This window comes from Quercus suber, unplaced genomic scaffold (genome assembly GCF_002906115.3).
Source record: "Quercus suber isolate HL8 unplaced genomic scaffold, Cork oak 2.0 scaffold_55, whole genome shotgun sequence".
NCBI lineage: Eukaryota > Viridiplantae > Streptophyta > Magnoliopsida > Fagales > Fagaceae > Quercus > Quercus suber.
In genome coordinates this window covers 1,705,653-1,722,648 of record NW_027069520.1, presented here as the reverse complement: position 1 = coordinate 1,722,648, position 16,996 = coordinate 1,705,653, and the positions used below count along the sequence as shown (strand labels likewise).

The 16,996-nt window shown below is 32.0% G+C and overlaps 1 protein-coding gene across 2 annotated transcripts; it reads right to left on the bottom strand.

The window, feature by feature from the left end:
• Positions 1-238: 238 nt before the first annotated feature.
• Positions 239-11,289, bottom strand: LOC112020848 (cadmium/zinc-transporting ATPase HMA3). Of its 2 annotated transcripts, XM_024053412.2 has the most exons (10): positions 11,217-11,289; positions 10,628-10,848; positions 8,278-8,535; positions 6,256-6,353; positions 5,540-5,795; positions 4,923-5,060; positions 4,333-4,660; positions 2,444-2,646; positions 2,109-2,311; positions 239-1,965 (listed from the first exon to the last, which is right to left on the bottom strand). In XM_024053412.2, exons 2-10 carry the CDS (start codon positions 10,830-10,832, stop codon positions 382-384), a joined length of 3,273 nt encoding a protein of 1,090 aa, XP_023909180.1. In that variant the 5' UTR covers positions 10,833-10,848; positions 11,217-11,289; the 3' UTR covers positions 239-381. The 2 variants fall into 2 exon arrangements, with proteins under 2 accessions (XP_023909180.1, XP_065628295.1); XM_065772223.1 differs by having other exon boundaries at positions 10,628-11,280.
• Positions 11,290-16,996: the final 5,707 nt, after the last annotated feature.

The window sequence follows — 16,996 nt, the reverse complement described above, 5'->3', positions numbered from 1 at the left end:
AGAAACTGGCTCCAGATACTCTCAAGTGATAAAGCATTGTTTCTTCAAAGCTGTTAATGAAGTAATTACAAAACGGCACTGCTTCAATCAGAGTCATCAATTCCTTACTAACCCAAAACGACCCCGTTTCATGTTCTGAACTTTCTTCTTCCTTTTCATGAAGCTTGCCTTTTATAATAGTTGTAACACACATTGTTTTTCTATTTACCACTGCACTTTCACAAAATAGATGCGACCCTTGTAATAATATAAACCTTTTTCATTTCATTCGTTAATTGAGGTTCTTACAAATGCCAATGCCCTTTTCATCAATCTATAATATTGCAGAAGAAAAAAGCCTGTGGCAATCAAAGTATTTAGCCTTATTCTAAGTAAGCCGCCTTATTCAGTAACAATTTCTGATAAGCCTCCTCCAAAGTTGGCTGCAATATGTCCATGCTTGCCACAACATTCCTCCATGTAGCTCTTGCAACACCCCCCAATTTCTCTCTTCTCCAGACTCATACAAGCATGTATAGCAGCCAACTCCTCGTGTTCCTTCCTATGGCCATTGCAGCAGCCACCCTTTTCTCTCTTTTCCATAGCATTCATAGTGGTTGATTCCACATGGTCAATATCAATAGTGGTGTGAAGTGGAGCATTGTTATCTTTACAACACTCGTGCAAGTCAGGATGAATCTCTGGCATTTGTTGCTGATGGTGGCAACTTGACACTGCCATCTTTCCTGATGCTCCATTGTCAGTATGATTCTTTCCACAATGGTTTGAGTGGCAGTGACCATCATTTGGAATGTTTTGTTTTTCCTGTTGCTTCCTATGGCCTTTGCAACAGTCATCCGTCTCTCTCTTTTCCATAGCATTCGTAGCTGTTGATTTCGCATAGTCAATATCAATGGTGGTTTGATGAAGTGGTGCATTGTGATTTTTACCACACTCGTGCAAGTCATGATGAATCTCCTGCATTTGTTGTGGATGGTGGCAACATGACACTACCGTTTTTCCTGATGCTTCATTGTCAGTATGGTTCTTTCCACTATGGTTTGAGTGGCAGTGACCATCATTTGTAATGTTTTGTCTTCCTTCTGAAGGAGTAGAATGGTTGCAGTGTTGGGCAACATGGAGCCTATCTCCTTTTACACAATCACCTTGACTTTCTATCAAATTTTTACATTCGTCTTTTGTACAGGAGCCCAAGTTTTGAGGGACTGAACAACATTGGTTATGCCCTTCATGCAACTCCAGACAGTGATTTGCCTCGTGATGTTCACTGCTTACACATTTATCATGGCTCACATCTGAATCCATGCACTTGTTGGTCCCACATGAGCTTGAATTCAAAGGGATAGACTTACACTTTGCAGCACATTCCATAGAAGAACACTTCTGAGGTTGAGACACCATTTGAGCTTTGTTGTCAGAGCAGCAATTGTGATGTTTCTCTTGTGAATGATGGTGATGAGAGGAGCTACTATGAGTGGCATTGCATCCATGTTTATGTGTATGCTTTGCGGCAGAAGATTTGTTGCAAGTTCCCCTATGTTTTTGGCTACCTCGCAGAAGCAGCATGCTGTTAAGGATGACTAGCAAACATGTGCCAACATCAGCAAGAACTGCTGCCCAAACGAGTGGATGACCAGCAAAGGCCAAAGCAAGGATAGCGGACTTAGTAGTGATTGACAAAAAAATGTTCACAATGACTTTTCTGTGAGCCTTTTTTGCCAATTGGATGGCTTCTGGTATCTTTCTAAGGTCATTTGACATAAGAATCACTTGTCCAGTTTCGGTTGCCAGAGCTGAGCCTGAAATGCCCATAGAGATACCAATATCAGCCACGGCCAATGCAGGGGCGTCATTTACACCATCTCCAATCATGGCTGTTGGTCCTTCCTTTTTAAATTCTCCGATGGTTCTTACCTTGTCTTCAGGCAGAAGTTCTGCATGAACTATCTCTAGTGCATGATCCAGCTGTTCATAAAAGAATTTTAGCCATTATTAATAGCTCTTTTTCATTAAATTTTCCATGATATTATTCAAGGACTGGATGCCTGAATCAATAGTAAATGCATGCAAACAGAAGGAATGTTACAGATTAGAGCTAGAAAGTGTACCTGTTCTTGTGCATGAGTTGCTGCTGCATGACTGTCTCCGGTAAGCATAGCAGTTTTAATACCCATTAACTTCAGCTCCCTAATTGCATCTAGAACCCCAATTCGACAAGCATCAGAGAGACTGAAAATTCCAGCTGGGGTTGCTCCACAGTATATGTAACCAATGGTCTTTCCTTCCAACTTATCGCCCTCTAAGGCAGGAACTAAAAAGGTTGAATATTATAGGATTAGAACCATGGTGCAAAGCCAAGTTTATTGCTAGAGGAAAATGAAATTAAAATTTGGAAACATACAGCTAAAACTTTCAAAAATTCTTTAAAAGTGAAGGCTCTCACCTGTTCTGCACCCAGCTCTCAAAGCAATTTTTCTGTTTCCAATGTAAATATCATGACCATCAATGTTGCCATGAATTCCTTCTCCAGGAAAATTTTGGAATTCCCCCACATTTTCAGGCTTTGGCTCAATCTTAAGTGACCTAGCATGGTCCACGAGTGCAGCAGCCATTGGATGACTTGACTTGCTCTCAATGCTGGAAACCCTGAAGGAAGATACAATAACAAGTATAAATTTCCATTGAAGTGAAAATTTTCATAAAAAATGGCAGATTTTCTAGAATTTGGAGGCCTATCAGAATTGAATAAATACATTGTCCCCTGTAGCAACTTGCACTAAAAAGGATTCAATTGAAAACTTTCTGCTTAAACATTCATTCACTACATTTTTGTAAACTTGTTGAAATATGAGTACTTTAGGATTTCCGTAATCCCAAAATTGCAAAATTATTATTTTGAGTAAATTACTTGCCAAAGTTAAATTCAGTTTTTTTTTTTTTTTAAAGTATTTTTTGTATTTTAAGTACAAAGTTTAGATACCGTTTGTTGTTAATTTATTCCCTGTTTGCCCTCAAAGTTAATTACCATAAATTAAAAATCATGTCTTATTCAAACCTGTAATTTTGGTCTCTTAGAGCGTCCGTATCAGATGTGTCAAATGTGCCAAATGCCAAATATTTGGCACACCAAACACTAAAAACATCCATTTATCAGATGTGTTAAATGTTCTAAATTTTAACAACATGCTACAGTGTCATCACAATTTTGGCACTGTACAGACAAATGTGGCATAATATATATTATTATTTTATTTCATTTTCTCTCTCCTCATCACAATATCAGTATCACTCTCTCTCCGTCTTCTCATCTCTGTCTTCTCTCTTCGTCTTCCACAGCACGCCGAAGACCAATGGCCACCACTCAACGCCACCAATCGCACCACTCGACGCTGCTAACCATCTGTCTTCCCTATTCTGCTTCGAGTTCTTTTTTTTTTTTTTTTTTTCCTTTTTTCTTTTTTCTGTTCACTTTTTTGGCTGTGCTTTGATGGGTGGATTCAGATGAGCAGATCGATGGTAGGTGGGTTTGAGTTGTGGGTTATGGCGATGGGTGGGTTGAGTTTCATGGGTTGTGGGTTATGGCGGTGGGCGAATCGGCTGGTGGTGGGCGAATCGGTGATGGCGAATCAATGGTGGTGCCGATCTCTATTCTGATCTTGGTGGTGGTTTTTTTTTTTTTTCCTGGTGATCTGTTCTGTTCTGATCTATTCGATTTTTGGTTGTGGTTGTAGTAGTAGTTGTTGTTGTTGCTGCTGCTGCGGTGGTGGTTGATGATGACGATGATGATGGGGGAGGAATTTAATATATTATTTTAATGTGTAGGAAATATTATTTTAATGTATAGAATTGTAGTATAAAATATCTGATAAATGAGATGTTGTAAAATGATGTGGTAAAATAATAAGGTAGGTTTTAATGTGGCAAAATGGCATCTGATGCGGATGCTCTTAGTAGTTAGTAGTAAGATCAAAGCCAACCACATTGAATCATTTTATCAGTAAAATTTTTCAAGAATATCAGTATATTTAAGGAAAAAAATGTTGGGGACAACAATATCATTTAACCATTCTCAAATCAACAAGGGCAAGATTAAGGCAAATGATAGTTTAGGGGTGACATCAATTTAATTTCCTATTTTCTTTAATATAAATTGCCGTCAGTACTAAAAGTATCATTATTCTACATTTCATGTAGGACCAAAAAAAAAACATATTATTTCAATTTTCATATGACTTCAAATAGGCTTAAAAAAATTTAATTTAATATTACTTGCGTTCAAATAGACCAAAAGGTTATGAAAAGAGAGGTGGGAGTAGATAAAGTAATCCTTACCAGTAAATCAATGTGTTCAAGCTAATATCATCACGGAGGGAACGAAAATCAGTCACTACAAATTCACCTTTTGTTACTGTCCCAGTTTTGTCAAATGCTGCTACCTTTATTTTGGCAAGAGTTTCAAGATAGTCACCCCCTTTGATTAGAAGACCAGATGTGGCTGCCTTTGTAAGCGCACAGAAAGTTGCAACAGGTGTAGACAGTATAAGTGCACAAGGACATGCACTTACCAGAACAACCAATGCTAAGTGAAACCAATGGTTGAGATTATGTACTTTCAACGCAAGTGGTATCACCGCAAAACCAGCTGATATGATTAGAACAGCTGCAAAACATAATCAACAACAGCTTAAGTAGTCACTCAAAACATGCTCTCTTGTTCATGTGATTTATATTCCGTGAAGTTGCATACTTTAGTGTGCATTGACATGAGATTTTCATTTAGCTTTTACTTTATTTTTCTTATGTATAGCTTTTTAAAGCTTCACTTTTTTTTAGGTACAACTATACAAGTATACTTTAACTCACTTTTAACCAAAAGCACAAAGAGCTAAGTAAGCTAATGGCATACGGACATCTTGTCTAACCTGGGGTATAAAACTTGGCACATTTGTCAATTAGTCTCTGAGTTGCGGTTTTGCTGTTTTGAGCCTCTTCTACAAGCTTTGCCATTTTAGCCACAACACAGTCTTCAGCTAGAGCAGTGGTTTTTACACAAACATACCCTGAAAAGAGCCAAATCCATTTAGCAAATAAAAACCAAGACATATTTTATGTAAATAATTAATATTAATGTTAAACTGTGTATTTTGGTCATCATCCATTGAGTTTATATAAAAAAACGCACATAATTTTTTTAAAAAAAATTATAAAGGTCTTTACAGTTATCTTACATATGAAAAATGTTAATGTAACAAATGAAGCTTATAAAATTAATCACTTTGATGTCGTAGAGTCAATGATGTGACATGAATATCATTTACCATGTCAAATTTTTCTACTAGATAATAAAATGTCTCTTTTGAAAAAATAAATAAATAATTTGAAAGTATAAAATTAAGGTATATTTTTTAAATAGAGACGTGGAACTTAGATTCGAACAATAGACATCAGACACCACAAAGGATGTTACTACACTAAACTATCACTTAAACCCCATTTAAAGATGATTTAGAAACAAAGTAAGAAGTTTGAGAGTTATTACCATTTAAATTGATGGTACCAGCCCAAACAGTCGAGTCCTTTTCTTTGGCAACAGGGAATGACTCTCCAGTTAGAGCTTTTTCATCTACTTCACATTGGCCTTCCACTACGACTCCATCAATGGGTATAACTTCACCAGCCTTAATGGCTAGAACAGCATTCACTTTCACCTCATCAGCGTCCACAACTTCTCCAGTTTCAGCCATAACAGCTTTCTGAGGGGCCATATTCATCAATGAGGACATCACTGCATGTGCCTGAATGCATATGCATTTCAAAATTCAGAACTCAATAATGGTTTTTATAGCTTCTTACTTCTTAGCGGGAACCACTCCTACACTGCAAAAGCAGAAATAAATCTCCCAGAGTAATGGGCCAGAATTGTAGGAGCTCCATTTGATATTTGTATTGTTTAACAGGCTCACCAACACTAACCCAATAGGGTTTTCGAGTTTATGTCACATTCTAAACCAATGATATTTTTGTATAAATATAATTACAAATATTTTCATCACTACAACTGTGCAACAGTTTTGTTTTGAACAAGTTTTGCTTATGCGTGGATTCTAATTAATAAATCATTTAGTGTCTTTGGTCCAGCGGTACTAAATAACAATTATCATGGAATTGATATTGTAGATTTTAAATCCTATCCTATTGCGGTGTTTGTTCATCATATAATTTATAGGGACGTGTTAGACAAAGAGAAAAGGGAACCTTGTGGCTTGCCCTTGACTCAAGCCATTCTGCAATGATGAACAAGAAGACAATAGTGCCAGCTTCCAAATAATCATTCATAGCAAGTGTCCCTATCACTGTCAAAAATAAACACCAAGTGTTAGTACCACCATAACGAGGAGCACCAAAGTGAATTTTTTTTTTTTTTTTTTTTCAAAGAGTCGTCCTAAGCTCCTAGGTTATCTTAAACTAACACCTTTCTCAAAAAAAAAAACAAAAAAACAAAAAAAAACAAAAACAAAAAAAAAACAAAACAAAAAACAAAACAAAAAACAAAAAAAAATCTTAAACTAACTCATTCGTGCACTCTTCCAGGTTTTTTTGTAGCCGCAAATAAATAAATAAAATTAACAGAAATTAACCCCCCCCCCCCCCCCCAAAAAAAGAAAACCAAATATGTTAACTATTTATAAATGGGCCATTTATTTTGACAGAATATATATTCTAGAAAGTAACTCGTTTAAATTTTTTTTGCCCCTCTTGTGTTTAAATGCAACTATAAAGCCAGACAATCTTTAGTGATTTTGGATAATAGCGATTTGAAATTAACCATAACGATTTCCTTAATTTTGGATAAATATAAGATTTTTATGGAAAATCCTCCATTATATATATATATATATATATAATTAGAAGACCGTATAAAAAAAAATAAATAAATCAAATCGTCACCATAATGAATTTGTAGACCACTTGATGAAAATGGTTGAGTTTTAGACTAGAATGTTTATTAGTGATTTGACCTCATTAACAAATGAAAAAATCCTCAAAGTTTTAGCCAACCTCTTATATGGGGTACCTCTCAAAATAAGAATATAAAAAATAAAAACCCTCTTATATAGGGTTCAGTTCTCGAATCACCTTACTTTACATTTAAAATATTGAGTCATTATTCATTAAACTAAAATTTTGAAATTTTGAATGGGCACGGAAAAGCAAAAGCTAGGAAGTAAGGAGCCCTAAAATTTCTACCAATTACCATTTTAAGACATCCCCTTCCTAAAAAGGAAAAATTGTTCTCGTCTAAGAAAAGTAACCCATTTAACCTAATTGGAGGAAGTAGCAAAGGTTTTTTATTTTTAATTTTTTTAATTTATTTTTTGCTAAATAAGAAAAGGCACAATATTACCCAAAAAAAAAAACCAAAAAAAAAAAAACAAAAACAAGAACAAAAAAAAAAACAAAAAACAAAAAAAAAAAAACAAAAACAAAAAAAAAAAAAAAACAAAAAAAGGGAAGAAGATATGGACCATGGACCATCTCCAACACTTGGGCAAAAATGGGGGGAAGCATAGTTAGAAGTATTAAAAATGCTAAGAAATTTGCCGATTTAGGAACATGTACAAAAAGACCAAGCAATAATTAAGTTTGGTGAACAAAACGTTAATGGCTTTTACTAGACTTCAGAAATTTTTCTTGAAAAGGAAGTGAAGTAGTTTGTAGGGTATGCTTTTCATAGAAGGCATCCGCCTAAGGAAAATGAAAACCATTTAATTTAATAGAGACAAGTCAGATGGCTGCCAAGAACAAAAAGCAACAATAATTATACCAATATCTAGAAAGAATAAAAAAACAAAAACTATGTGTCCAAAATTGATATCCTTTGTGCTGTAGGAAAAAAAAAATAAAAAATAAAAATAAAGGAAGAGGTTTAATGTCATAGGGTCATGAGGAATAAACTTGGTCCCCAACAAAGAACGAAGGGGCATGAATCCCGCAACACAGTTAGGTCTCACATCAGCTAACTTCAACTTATAGATTCTCCCAAAAGATAAAAAAAGAAAAGAAGCCATCTTCAACTTCAAGTAAGCTTTATATACATTTTTTAATAATTAATTTAGTTAGGCTCAAACAAACATGAATATGTTAAGTTTATTTTCGACCCAACGATAAAGCTGTGCCCATGTCCCATGGGAGATATTAAATTGGAAGAATTTTATAAGGGAAAATAAATAAATCCCATAAATTCAGCAAATAAATAAATAAATAAAAATCACATACCTGCAATCATCATAAGAATGTTGATATCAATCCTAAGGTTCCGAATAGACACCATTACTTTCAGAGTAATTGGAAAAATACCAATAGCAACTGCTCCAACAGCCAACCATTGCAGTGGATGATACACATATTTCAAAAATGATAACGAAAGCAATAATCCACAAGCAATTGCATATGGGCTTGGCCATTTTTTCTTGTAATTCTCCTCCCCATATACTCTAACGTTTGCCTCTAGCCTTGCTTGATTTAAAGCCTTAACTGTCATGAAATTTAACACCCATAAAAAGTTAATTACAATTACAAAAACTTGATCTGATTTACTTTTCAGGTAAACATAATATATATTAAAAGAAAAAATATAACATAAAATTAATTAATTATCTGTAAAGAACAAGGGCATTTTGGTTATTAAAAAAATTTAAAAAAAAAAAAAAAAAAAAAAAGAAGGAACCTTTTGTGCTGCTCTACCAAATTTTGTAAGGCATGCACAATGTGCCGGTCACTATCATATTAGTTCACACTCCGAAGTGTTAGTTCTTTAATTAAGATAATAATATCAAGGCTTTGTTAATTCAAATTACTTTTTTTTTTTAAATAACAAAAAATTTTCATTTGCAGTTATCTTTACCTTTCTTTTCTTTTCTTTTTTAATTAAAAAACTAACTGTTTTTGAAAAACTTGTGACTCTACTTTTACATAACAATTCTCTTTGTACTTTCAAAAAATCACAATTCTTGCCGCAGTTGATTGATTGTAATTGGTGGAGAAAAAGTGTTGAGTTCATATAAAAGTGACAAGCAATTCATCACATTTATTTGTAATACTAAATTAACTAGTGTGTTTTTGTCATCACATGAAAGACAAAGGGTGTCTATTTGCAAATGAAAGACAAGGGGTATCTACTTGCGAATAATAACGAGAGAATCTGAACAACTTATGTCATTTCATAACACAGAATAAGAAATATAAGTTTTTTTTTTAATTAAAGGAATAAAAGCAAAAAGGCACAAAATAAATTTTAAAAAAATACTGTTCACAAAACATATGAATCGAGATTAGTCACATTGAAGAAAATACTGTCGAATATGGAAGGATGATTAGATAATATTCCGAGAATCCCATTACGTGCTTAGCAGGATAAAAAGTAGAGAGAATTGCCTAGATATCCATCATTAAAGGAACAAATAATGAAAGTTGAAGTGAAGCAAATATTCAACTTGTTGAGTAGTATTCGCAACATGAAAATCATTTGTTCTTTACCACTTTATCTATCTTTTCTTTTTCAATATATTTTAATAATTTTAGACTCACAGTAATAGAGGTGGATAATTTTAACCATGAACGTGTCCATCCATCATCAAAAACGGCTATATCTTTTGAAATATATAAAATAACACAAAAGAAAAATGACTTGTAAATCAAATCATATTCTACAATGTTTTCAATATAGGCATCCAAGATTTTTCTACCTTACCAAAAAAAAATTTAAAAATAAAAAAAGAAAGAAGGAAGGAAGGAAGGAGGAGGAGGAGAATGAGATCTTTTGGCTTTTTGCATAAAGGAATTGCACTACCCTTTCAATATTTATCATCACCACCAAACAGACTGGTCCACCTAATGACTCCCCCAACACATGTTTGATCCATCTTTGGCCGTAAAATGTGACCTTTAAAGGTGTCCAAGTATTAGTGCAACCCTACTAAAAAAAAAAAAGACCTTTAAAGGTGTCCAAGTATTAGTGCAATCCTACTAAAAAAAGCTTTTGTTTTCTTTCTAGTATATCACAAAGAAGATGAAGAATTATTGTAGCATAGGTGTAGTTGAGTGTCAACTTTTGAAATCATGACTCAGTTATGACAAATGACCAAAGGTCCGAATCAATATTTCTACAAGCCTGTCTGCCATTTACGACATGGCAGGCCTTAGAACCCATCAACAAGTCTAGTTAGCTGTTTGTAACAAAAATAAAATCAAAAGAAGTGAGTCTTTTTTTATAGATTCCAATTTACTCAATTTATGAACTTTTCAATTGGTGTCTTGATTCGAATCATATTGCATTTATAAAATTTATATATTTAAAAGAAAAAGAAAAAGAAAAATGGGTATTTCATATATTAATTGAACAGAAAGTCGGTGTTAAGAGGAAAAGTTTGTGATTTATTATTAATTTGAATCTGAGAAATGAGAAGATTGTTTATGCTAAAATAAATTGGTGTCTTGAATCAAATCATATTGTATTTATAAAATTTAAAAAAAAAAATATATATATATATATATGTATAGAAAAAAGGGTATTTCATAAATTGAACAGAAAGTTGGTATTAAAGAGGAAAAGATAGTGATTTGTTACCTATTTGAATCTGAGAAATGAGGAGGTTGTCATGAACAACAATAACTGTTCTTGTGGTGACAATCACCGACACCTCCTTGACACCTTCAAGAGGCTTGAGGATGTTCTCAATCAAAGGCACCTCTGAAGAACAACATAGACCCAGCACATCAAAGTAGCTTTTCTGCAAACTTTTCACTGTCTTTATTCTTTCCTGGGAACCCATACTTGTCTCTAAAATTCTGCAAATTAAAGTCCAATAATCACATATTTTGGGGTTGAAAATCCAAACTTGAAAATGGGGTTGATAGTTTGTCTTAAAAGTTCCAAAATGAGAAGGAAAACCAGAAGAATATGGACACAGTACGTAATTTAAAAGAGTTATATCTCCAAGTGTTTGTATTTGTGTGCCTGCGCCTGTTTGAGGAAAAGGTCCTCAAAGCCAAGGAATTCACAAAGCCCGAGAAAGAAAGAAAGAAAATTAAGACCAAAAAACAAAAATGATAACGCCTATGAAGAACAATAAAGACACATCACACATGCATGTTTGTGTATCTCTAGGAAACGGAATCGAAAACAAGACCCAGAAAGAGATTTAGAGAAAAACCACCTTCTAAATAACTGAAGGCTTTCAGGTTTTTAGCGTGGAGGAGCAAGTAAATTGTGACCAGCTTAAGTAGAAGAAAGATGGGGCAAAGAAGGCAGTTATATATATAGAGAGTAGAGCAGTGTGATTAAAGGAAAATTATTAGATACTCCCAAAGTACCATAAATAAGTAATTTCTCCTCTCACATAAATGATGGGTCTCACTATGAATTTAATTAGTGGAACCCACCATTCATGTAAGAGAATAAAGTACGTATTTATGGTACTTCAAGAATACACAATAATTTTTCATAATTGAAATGACATTTACCGAAAGAATATTAGAAATGAGGAATTCCCAAAGTATAAATGTGGGAACAATAAGTGGGATTTTAGCTTTAGCTTTCTCACGTGGGTGTGACACTACAGTCTCAACTCTCATGTGAATGAGATCATACACAAACATATGCACTAGTGGAGAATCTTGGCCTAAATGGAATCCAGATATGAATCCACATTTGTGCTTCTTGTTTCTAGTCTGTTATATATGCATTTGTGGGAATAATTATATAATTTCCCCTCTTACCTATTTTAGGTCTTACCATTATTAATTGGAAATATTATTCCAATTTTTGTATAACTAGTTGATATCTCATACGGTACATTATTGTGTCACATAAAAATATCTTGTAATAATATTATCTATATTGTTCACGTGTAGTACTTATAGGTAGTAACCATCGAGGTGTTGTGGTCTAGTGGTTTTGGGTGAGGCACAAAAATGTGTTGAGTGTGGGGTTCCAAGTTCGAGTCCGAATATGGATGCGCTTGGGGGTACCTCCCTCAACAGCCCAAGATCGCTAGTGTCCCTCATGAGGTTGGAAAGCTATGTCTCACCTCAGTCCCCCTGCACCCCAGCAGAGCCCCGGACCCAATGATAAGGCGCTATTATGATCATGCCCAGGTAGGATTGCCACGTTGGTCGCCCCTCTACACATTTTTTGTTCATAAAAAAAAAGTACTTATAGGTAGTAGTATATTTAAGAATTATTTATCTTACATACCATTAAGAAGAGAATAAAATTGAATTATTAGGATTAATACAATTCAATTTATCAAAAAAAATGGTATGAATGAACTCACAAACATTTAAGCATTTTGACCAACTCAAATTAATAATTATTTTTCTATATTTCTTATTGCGTGAATTATTACATTTGCTTTTGTGTTTTGTACCTTTTGGTGGTTTTTAAATAACAAAACATGAAATTTAAACACTTGATAGATGGCTTAGTTTTTTATTTCTAAGCATCTTAAAATTTTGCAAGCATATAGGATTTAAAAAGAAAATGTAATCCAACTCTTCTTCTTTTCAAAAAAAAAAAATGTCAAAATTTGCATCTAATAGAAAAATATTAAATTGTATAATATTACTTAAAACTACACCAATTGTAAATTTATATATATATATATATAATTTGATTTTTTAAATGCATTATTCCATTTGTTATTTAGAATCATTAACAAATCAAGGTTTTGATGAGCACCATGAGTTCAACTCATTAAAAAATAAACAAACGTGAATAATTCCAAACATCGCTTAAATGTTATTGAGTATCAAGAATGTTTTATGCTCGAAATTATGGCCAAAATGGGCATTTGCCCCTATTATGAAACTATCTAGCAAAATGTTCCTGTTTGGAAGCTCTATTTTTTAAATAAAAAAAAAAATCAAGTTTCAATGAAAAACTCAATTTGATGAAAATCGAGTAATGTGTGAAATTTTACATGGAACTTGAGTTCCATGTTTTTTTTTTTTTTTTTTCCTTAAGTTTGATTTCACATAACTCGATTTTCTTAAAATCAAGTTTTTCATTGAAACTCAATCTTTAGAAAATCGAGTTTAAAATTTGGGCATTTACTAGATAGTTTTAGAACATGGGCATTTTGCTGGAAAGTTTTGGTGAAATGGGCAAATTCTCATTTTGGCCTCGAAATTACTAATAATAAGGTAAAGTTAAATACAAAGATAAACCTAAGTTAGGACCAAGAGGAACCATGGCCACCTCGCCTACCTCTAAAAATAATTGTCAACATAAAACATTTTTTGAAAATTGTTTCCTACGCTTTTAGTGTTTTAAAGCAGCTAATATCCTTTAGTGAAGAAAATGATATTTTCCCGATCAGTTAAACATTAAGGGCAAATCAAGATATACGAGTTTAAGGGCCTTCAAGAAAAATCAATCTTTTCTTTATATTCTATGGTATTTTGAATTGTGCCAAATGATTAGAAAGGATTAGAAAATCAACAACTTGTGTGTGAATTTGTATCATCATTCCTTTTTTTTTTTTTTTTTAAATGTATCAAATGATTAGAAAGGATTAGAAGATCAACCACTTACCAACTTGTTTATAGAGCAATTGTACGTATGTTCAATCTTCTAGTTTCTATTTCAATTGTGAACGAGCATTTTCATCCGTGATTATTATCAAAACTAAATTTTGCAACAAAAAGGAATATGATTTTCTAAAGGACTTTTTAATTTTGTATAACTAAAGGAAAATTATTGCAAAATATAGTAAATAATCAATCCTAAATTATCTGCGGGATTTCAAAGAATGTTAGAATTCATTTTGGTAAATAATTGTTTTGAAATGTATTGAGACATAATTATTATGTCTTTTTTTATATTTTGTTTATAATTAATTCACTAGTATGTATTTTTATTAGTAGACTTAAACTTGTAACACATGCATACACATGAAAAATTTTTAATAATAAACATAATTAGATGCTTATTAAAATTCCTTCTAAGTTCAATACTACCGTTGGTCATTTCTATATTTTTATCAATTCCTGAAAATCATTGTAAAGATATTATTTGGTCGAATATACAAATTTTTTTATTATTGGTTGTATATAGGAGGTAAAAAAAGGATAGCTGTTACTTCTTAACTTAAATTTTACCATGGTGATACAATAACTTCATTTCATGTTTACATTTTTTTTCAAATAAGTTGTGAAAATTATGTTATTACAAAATATTTTGAAAATTAATAACCAACTAGTATGTAAAGTTTTTCATTGAAATTATATTTGAACTAATATAATCTTTTTGTAAGAAATTCTAAATTAGTTTTAAATGGATAGGGGGTGGTTTCAAATGAGATTTAATTAGAAGGAGTAAAATTAGTTTTAGAAAGGCTTAAAATAGGTTTAAATATGTAAGAAGTTTTCATTCAAAGTGATGCATAATAGCATTGTAATTTATAATTGAGTTTTTTTTAAATGTTTTTTAAGCCTAGATCGATATATGAATTTACATATTAAAGCATTTATTCAAAATTAGAGACGGAATGATACTTGTCTCAAGTAGTTGAAGCACATTTAATATCTAAAAAATGGCAATGCAATTAGAATAACACCTCGCATAAAATTGGAATGCAATTATAATCTAACTAGTCAGTAAACTATGCAATGTAAGATAAGTTTTAATATAATTCTTGTCTAAATATATAATTTGAAAATTATAACAATTACTAATAGGCATTTATTATCATTGTGTTTGTATATGGAAATAAATATTCTACCTTTAGGCATTTTTATTATGATTGTATTTGTATATGGAACTGTATATTCAACCATAAAAAGAAAATATAATGTATCAAGATTCTAATGGTTTAAATATAGAATGAAATTTGAATTCACTTAGTATATATATATATATATATTATAATAATGACATATATGGAAAAATATTATGATGTCAACAAAAAACATTATGTTAACAAAAAGCTCATATGGCAAAATATTATGATGTCAACAAAAAAAACAAAGCACATTTGGTTTTATATATATTATAAATCTGAATAATTGATTGATTAACACTGTAATTTTTTTTTTTTTTTTTTTTGAGAATTGAGTAACGCTATAATATAATATATAATGTTAATATTTTTTTTTTAATGAGAATCATAAGTTTTTTTTTTTAATATAGATTAAAAGAGAAGTTATTCGAGATTAGTTCACTTATTAAATTGAGCAAATTATTGGATCAAACCCAGTAAAAAAAAATAAACAAATATGTTAGGAAGTTCGTAAGGGGATGGGGGGAGGGGGGAAAGTGTATGGAAATGAATGGGAATTAACATAATTAGAGATAGTCATAGTTTATAGAAAATATTAAGAGAAAAAGAAAATGCACTAATTAAGTAAGGAATTTGTTTATTTTTCATGATATTCCAAAATGTGAGAAAAAAGTAAGGGAACCACCAAATGTGAGAAAAGAACTGTCATATGTGATGTTGAAACTACACAATGTGAGGATGGAACAATCAAATGTGAGAAAAAAGTAACCTGATGTAGCAGGTTACTTAGTAGTGGGTACCGTACCCCCTTTTTTTGGGAAGGTACCGTAGAATTACTCGATGTTTACATGCAACTATTTACACAATTCTTTTTTTTTTTTTCTTTTTCTTTTTTCTTTTTTCTTTTTGAGAAGAAACTACTTATACAATTCAGCAAGATATTTCAAACTCTCATCCTATTGGCCACACATGACTTAATTATATTAGCTTACTAATTAATTAAGCATGTGCTTTCTTCAATTAACTCATGTAATTAATGAACCCCAAGGGGTGTGGCGTATTGGTCAAACGAACTCTAGGATGAGTAGTAAAACTCTGACATTTTGGGTTCGAGCAGCCTTACGTGCATTCACTCTCTTGGGGCCATCGAACTGGGGGAATTTATTTGCTCCTTGAATTACCCAAGGTGCACTTGTGGAAAACTCCTTGCCGAGGGCCTGTGCACCCCCATGATTAGTTGGGACAAAGTCCTGGACACCTGGTGCTAATAAAAATTATAAATAAATAAAAATTAAAAAAAAATTATGTGATTAATGTGTTACATGTGTGCCAAGAGCCTTAACTAACTTGATCTATCCAAATCTCACCCTTGTAACTAACTAACTATTAACTATTGACATTTGCACTGTGAATGTTTCTTTTCAAAATAGCAGAAAGTGACAATCAATTGAACTATAAGACTCTTGGTTATATAGCGGAATTAGGACAAACTACCTCTCCCTTTTCTTTTCTTTTTTTCTTTTTGTTTTTTTAAATGCAAATTGGAGAATCTAAAAAAACCTCTTGAATTCAAGGAAAGGAAAGAAAGCGGTCCTTACCTAGCACTACATAACATCCTATACCATCCGTGAGGTATTACATTATTGAATTAAATCATTCTTAGTATTTAAGGAAAATTCGCAACTCTCCAAAGTCAAAGTGGTCATCTACACGGTACACCACACTGTAAATTCTTTAATACTTGTACTTGAAATTTTACAACCGAGTTTACATATTTAAAACGCGTTTGGGAAATTGATGAAGAATTTAAAAATAATATATTACTATAATAATTACATAATAAACAAACAATTATTCGAATAACATTTTTTTGTAAAGTACAATAAATAAAAATTGAACGCCATCGGTGTAGATGACCAATCTGTGCAGAGATTTATAACATCCTTAAGAATTTGAATAACATTTCTCGTCATTGATCATATATAAAGCTTATCGTAATAAAATTTATAACATTTTTAATATCACTCTAATAATAAAAAGAAATATTATATTTACAACATTTTCATAGTAATTTTACAATAAATCTTAAGTAGGAAAGTTATTAATTATGGTTAAAAAAGTTATGTTCACACTGGGCTCAAATTAAAACTAATTATAACTTATTACGTAATATTTGTTGTGAAAATATCGTTGTGGTTTTTTTTTTTTTTTTTTTT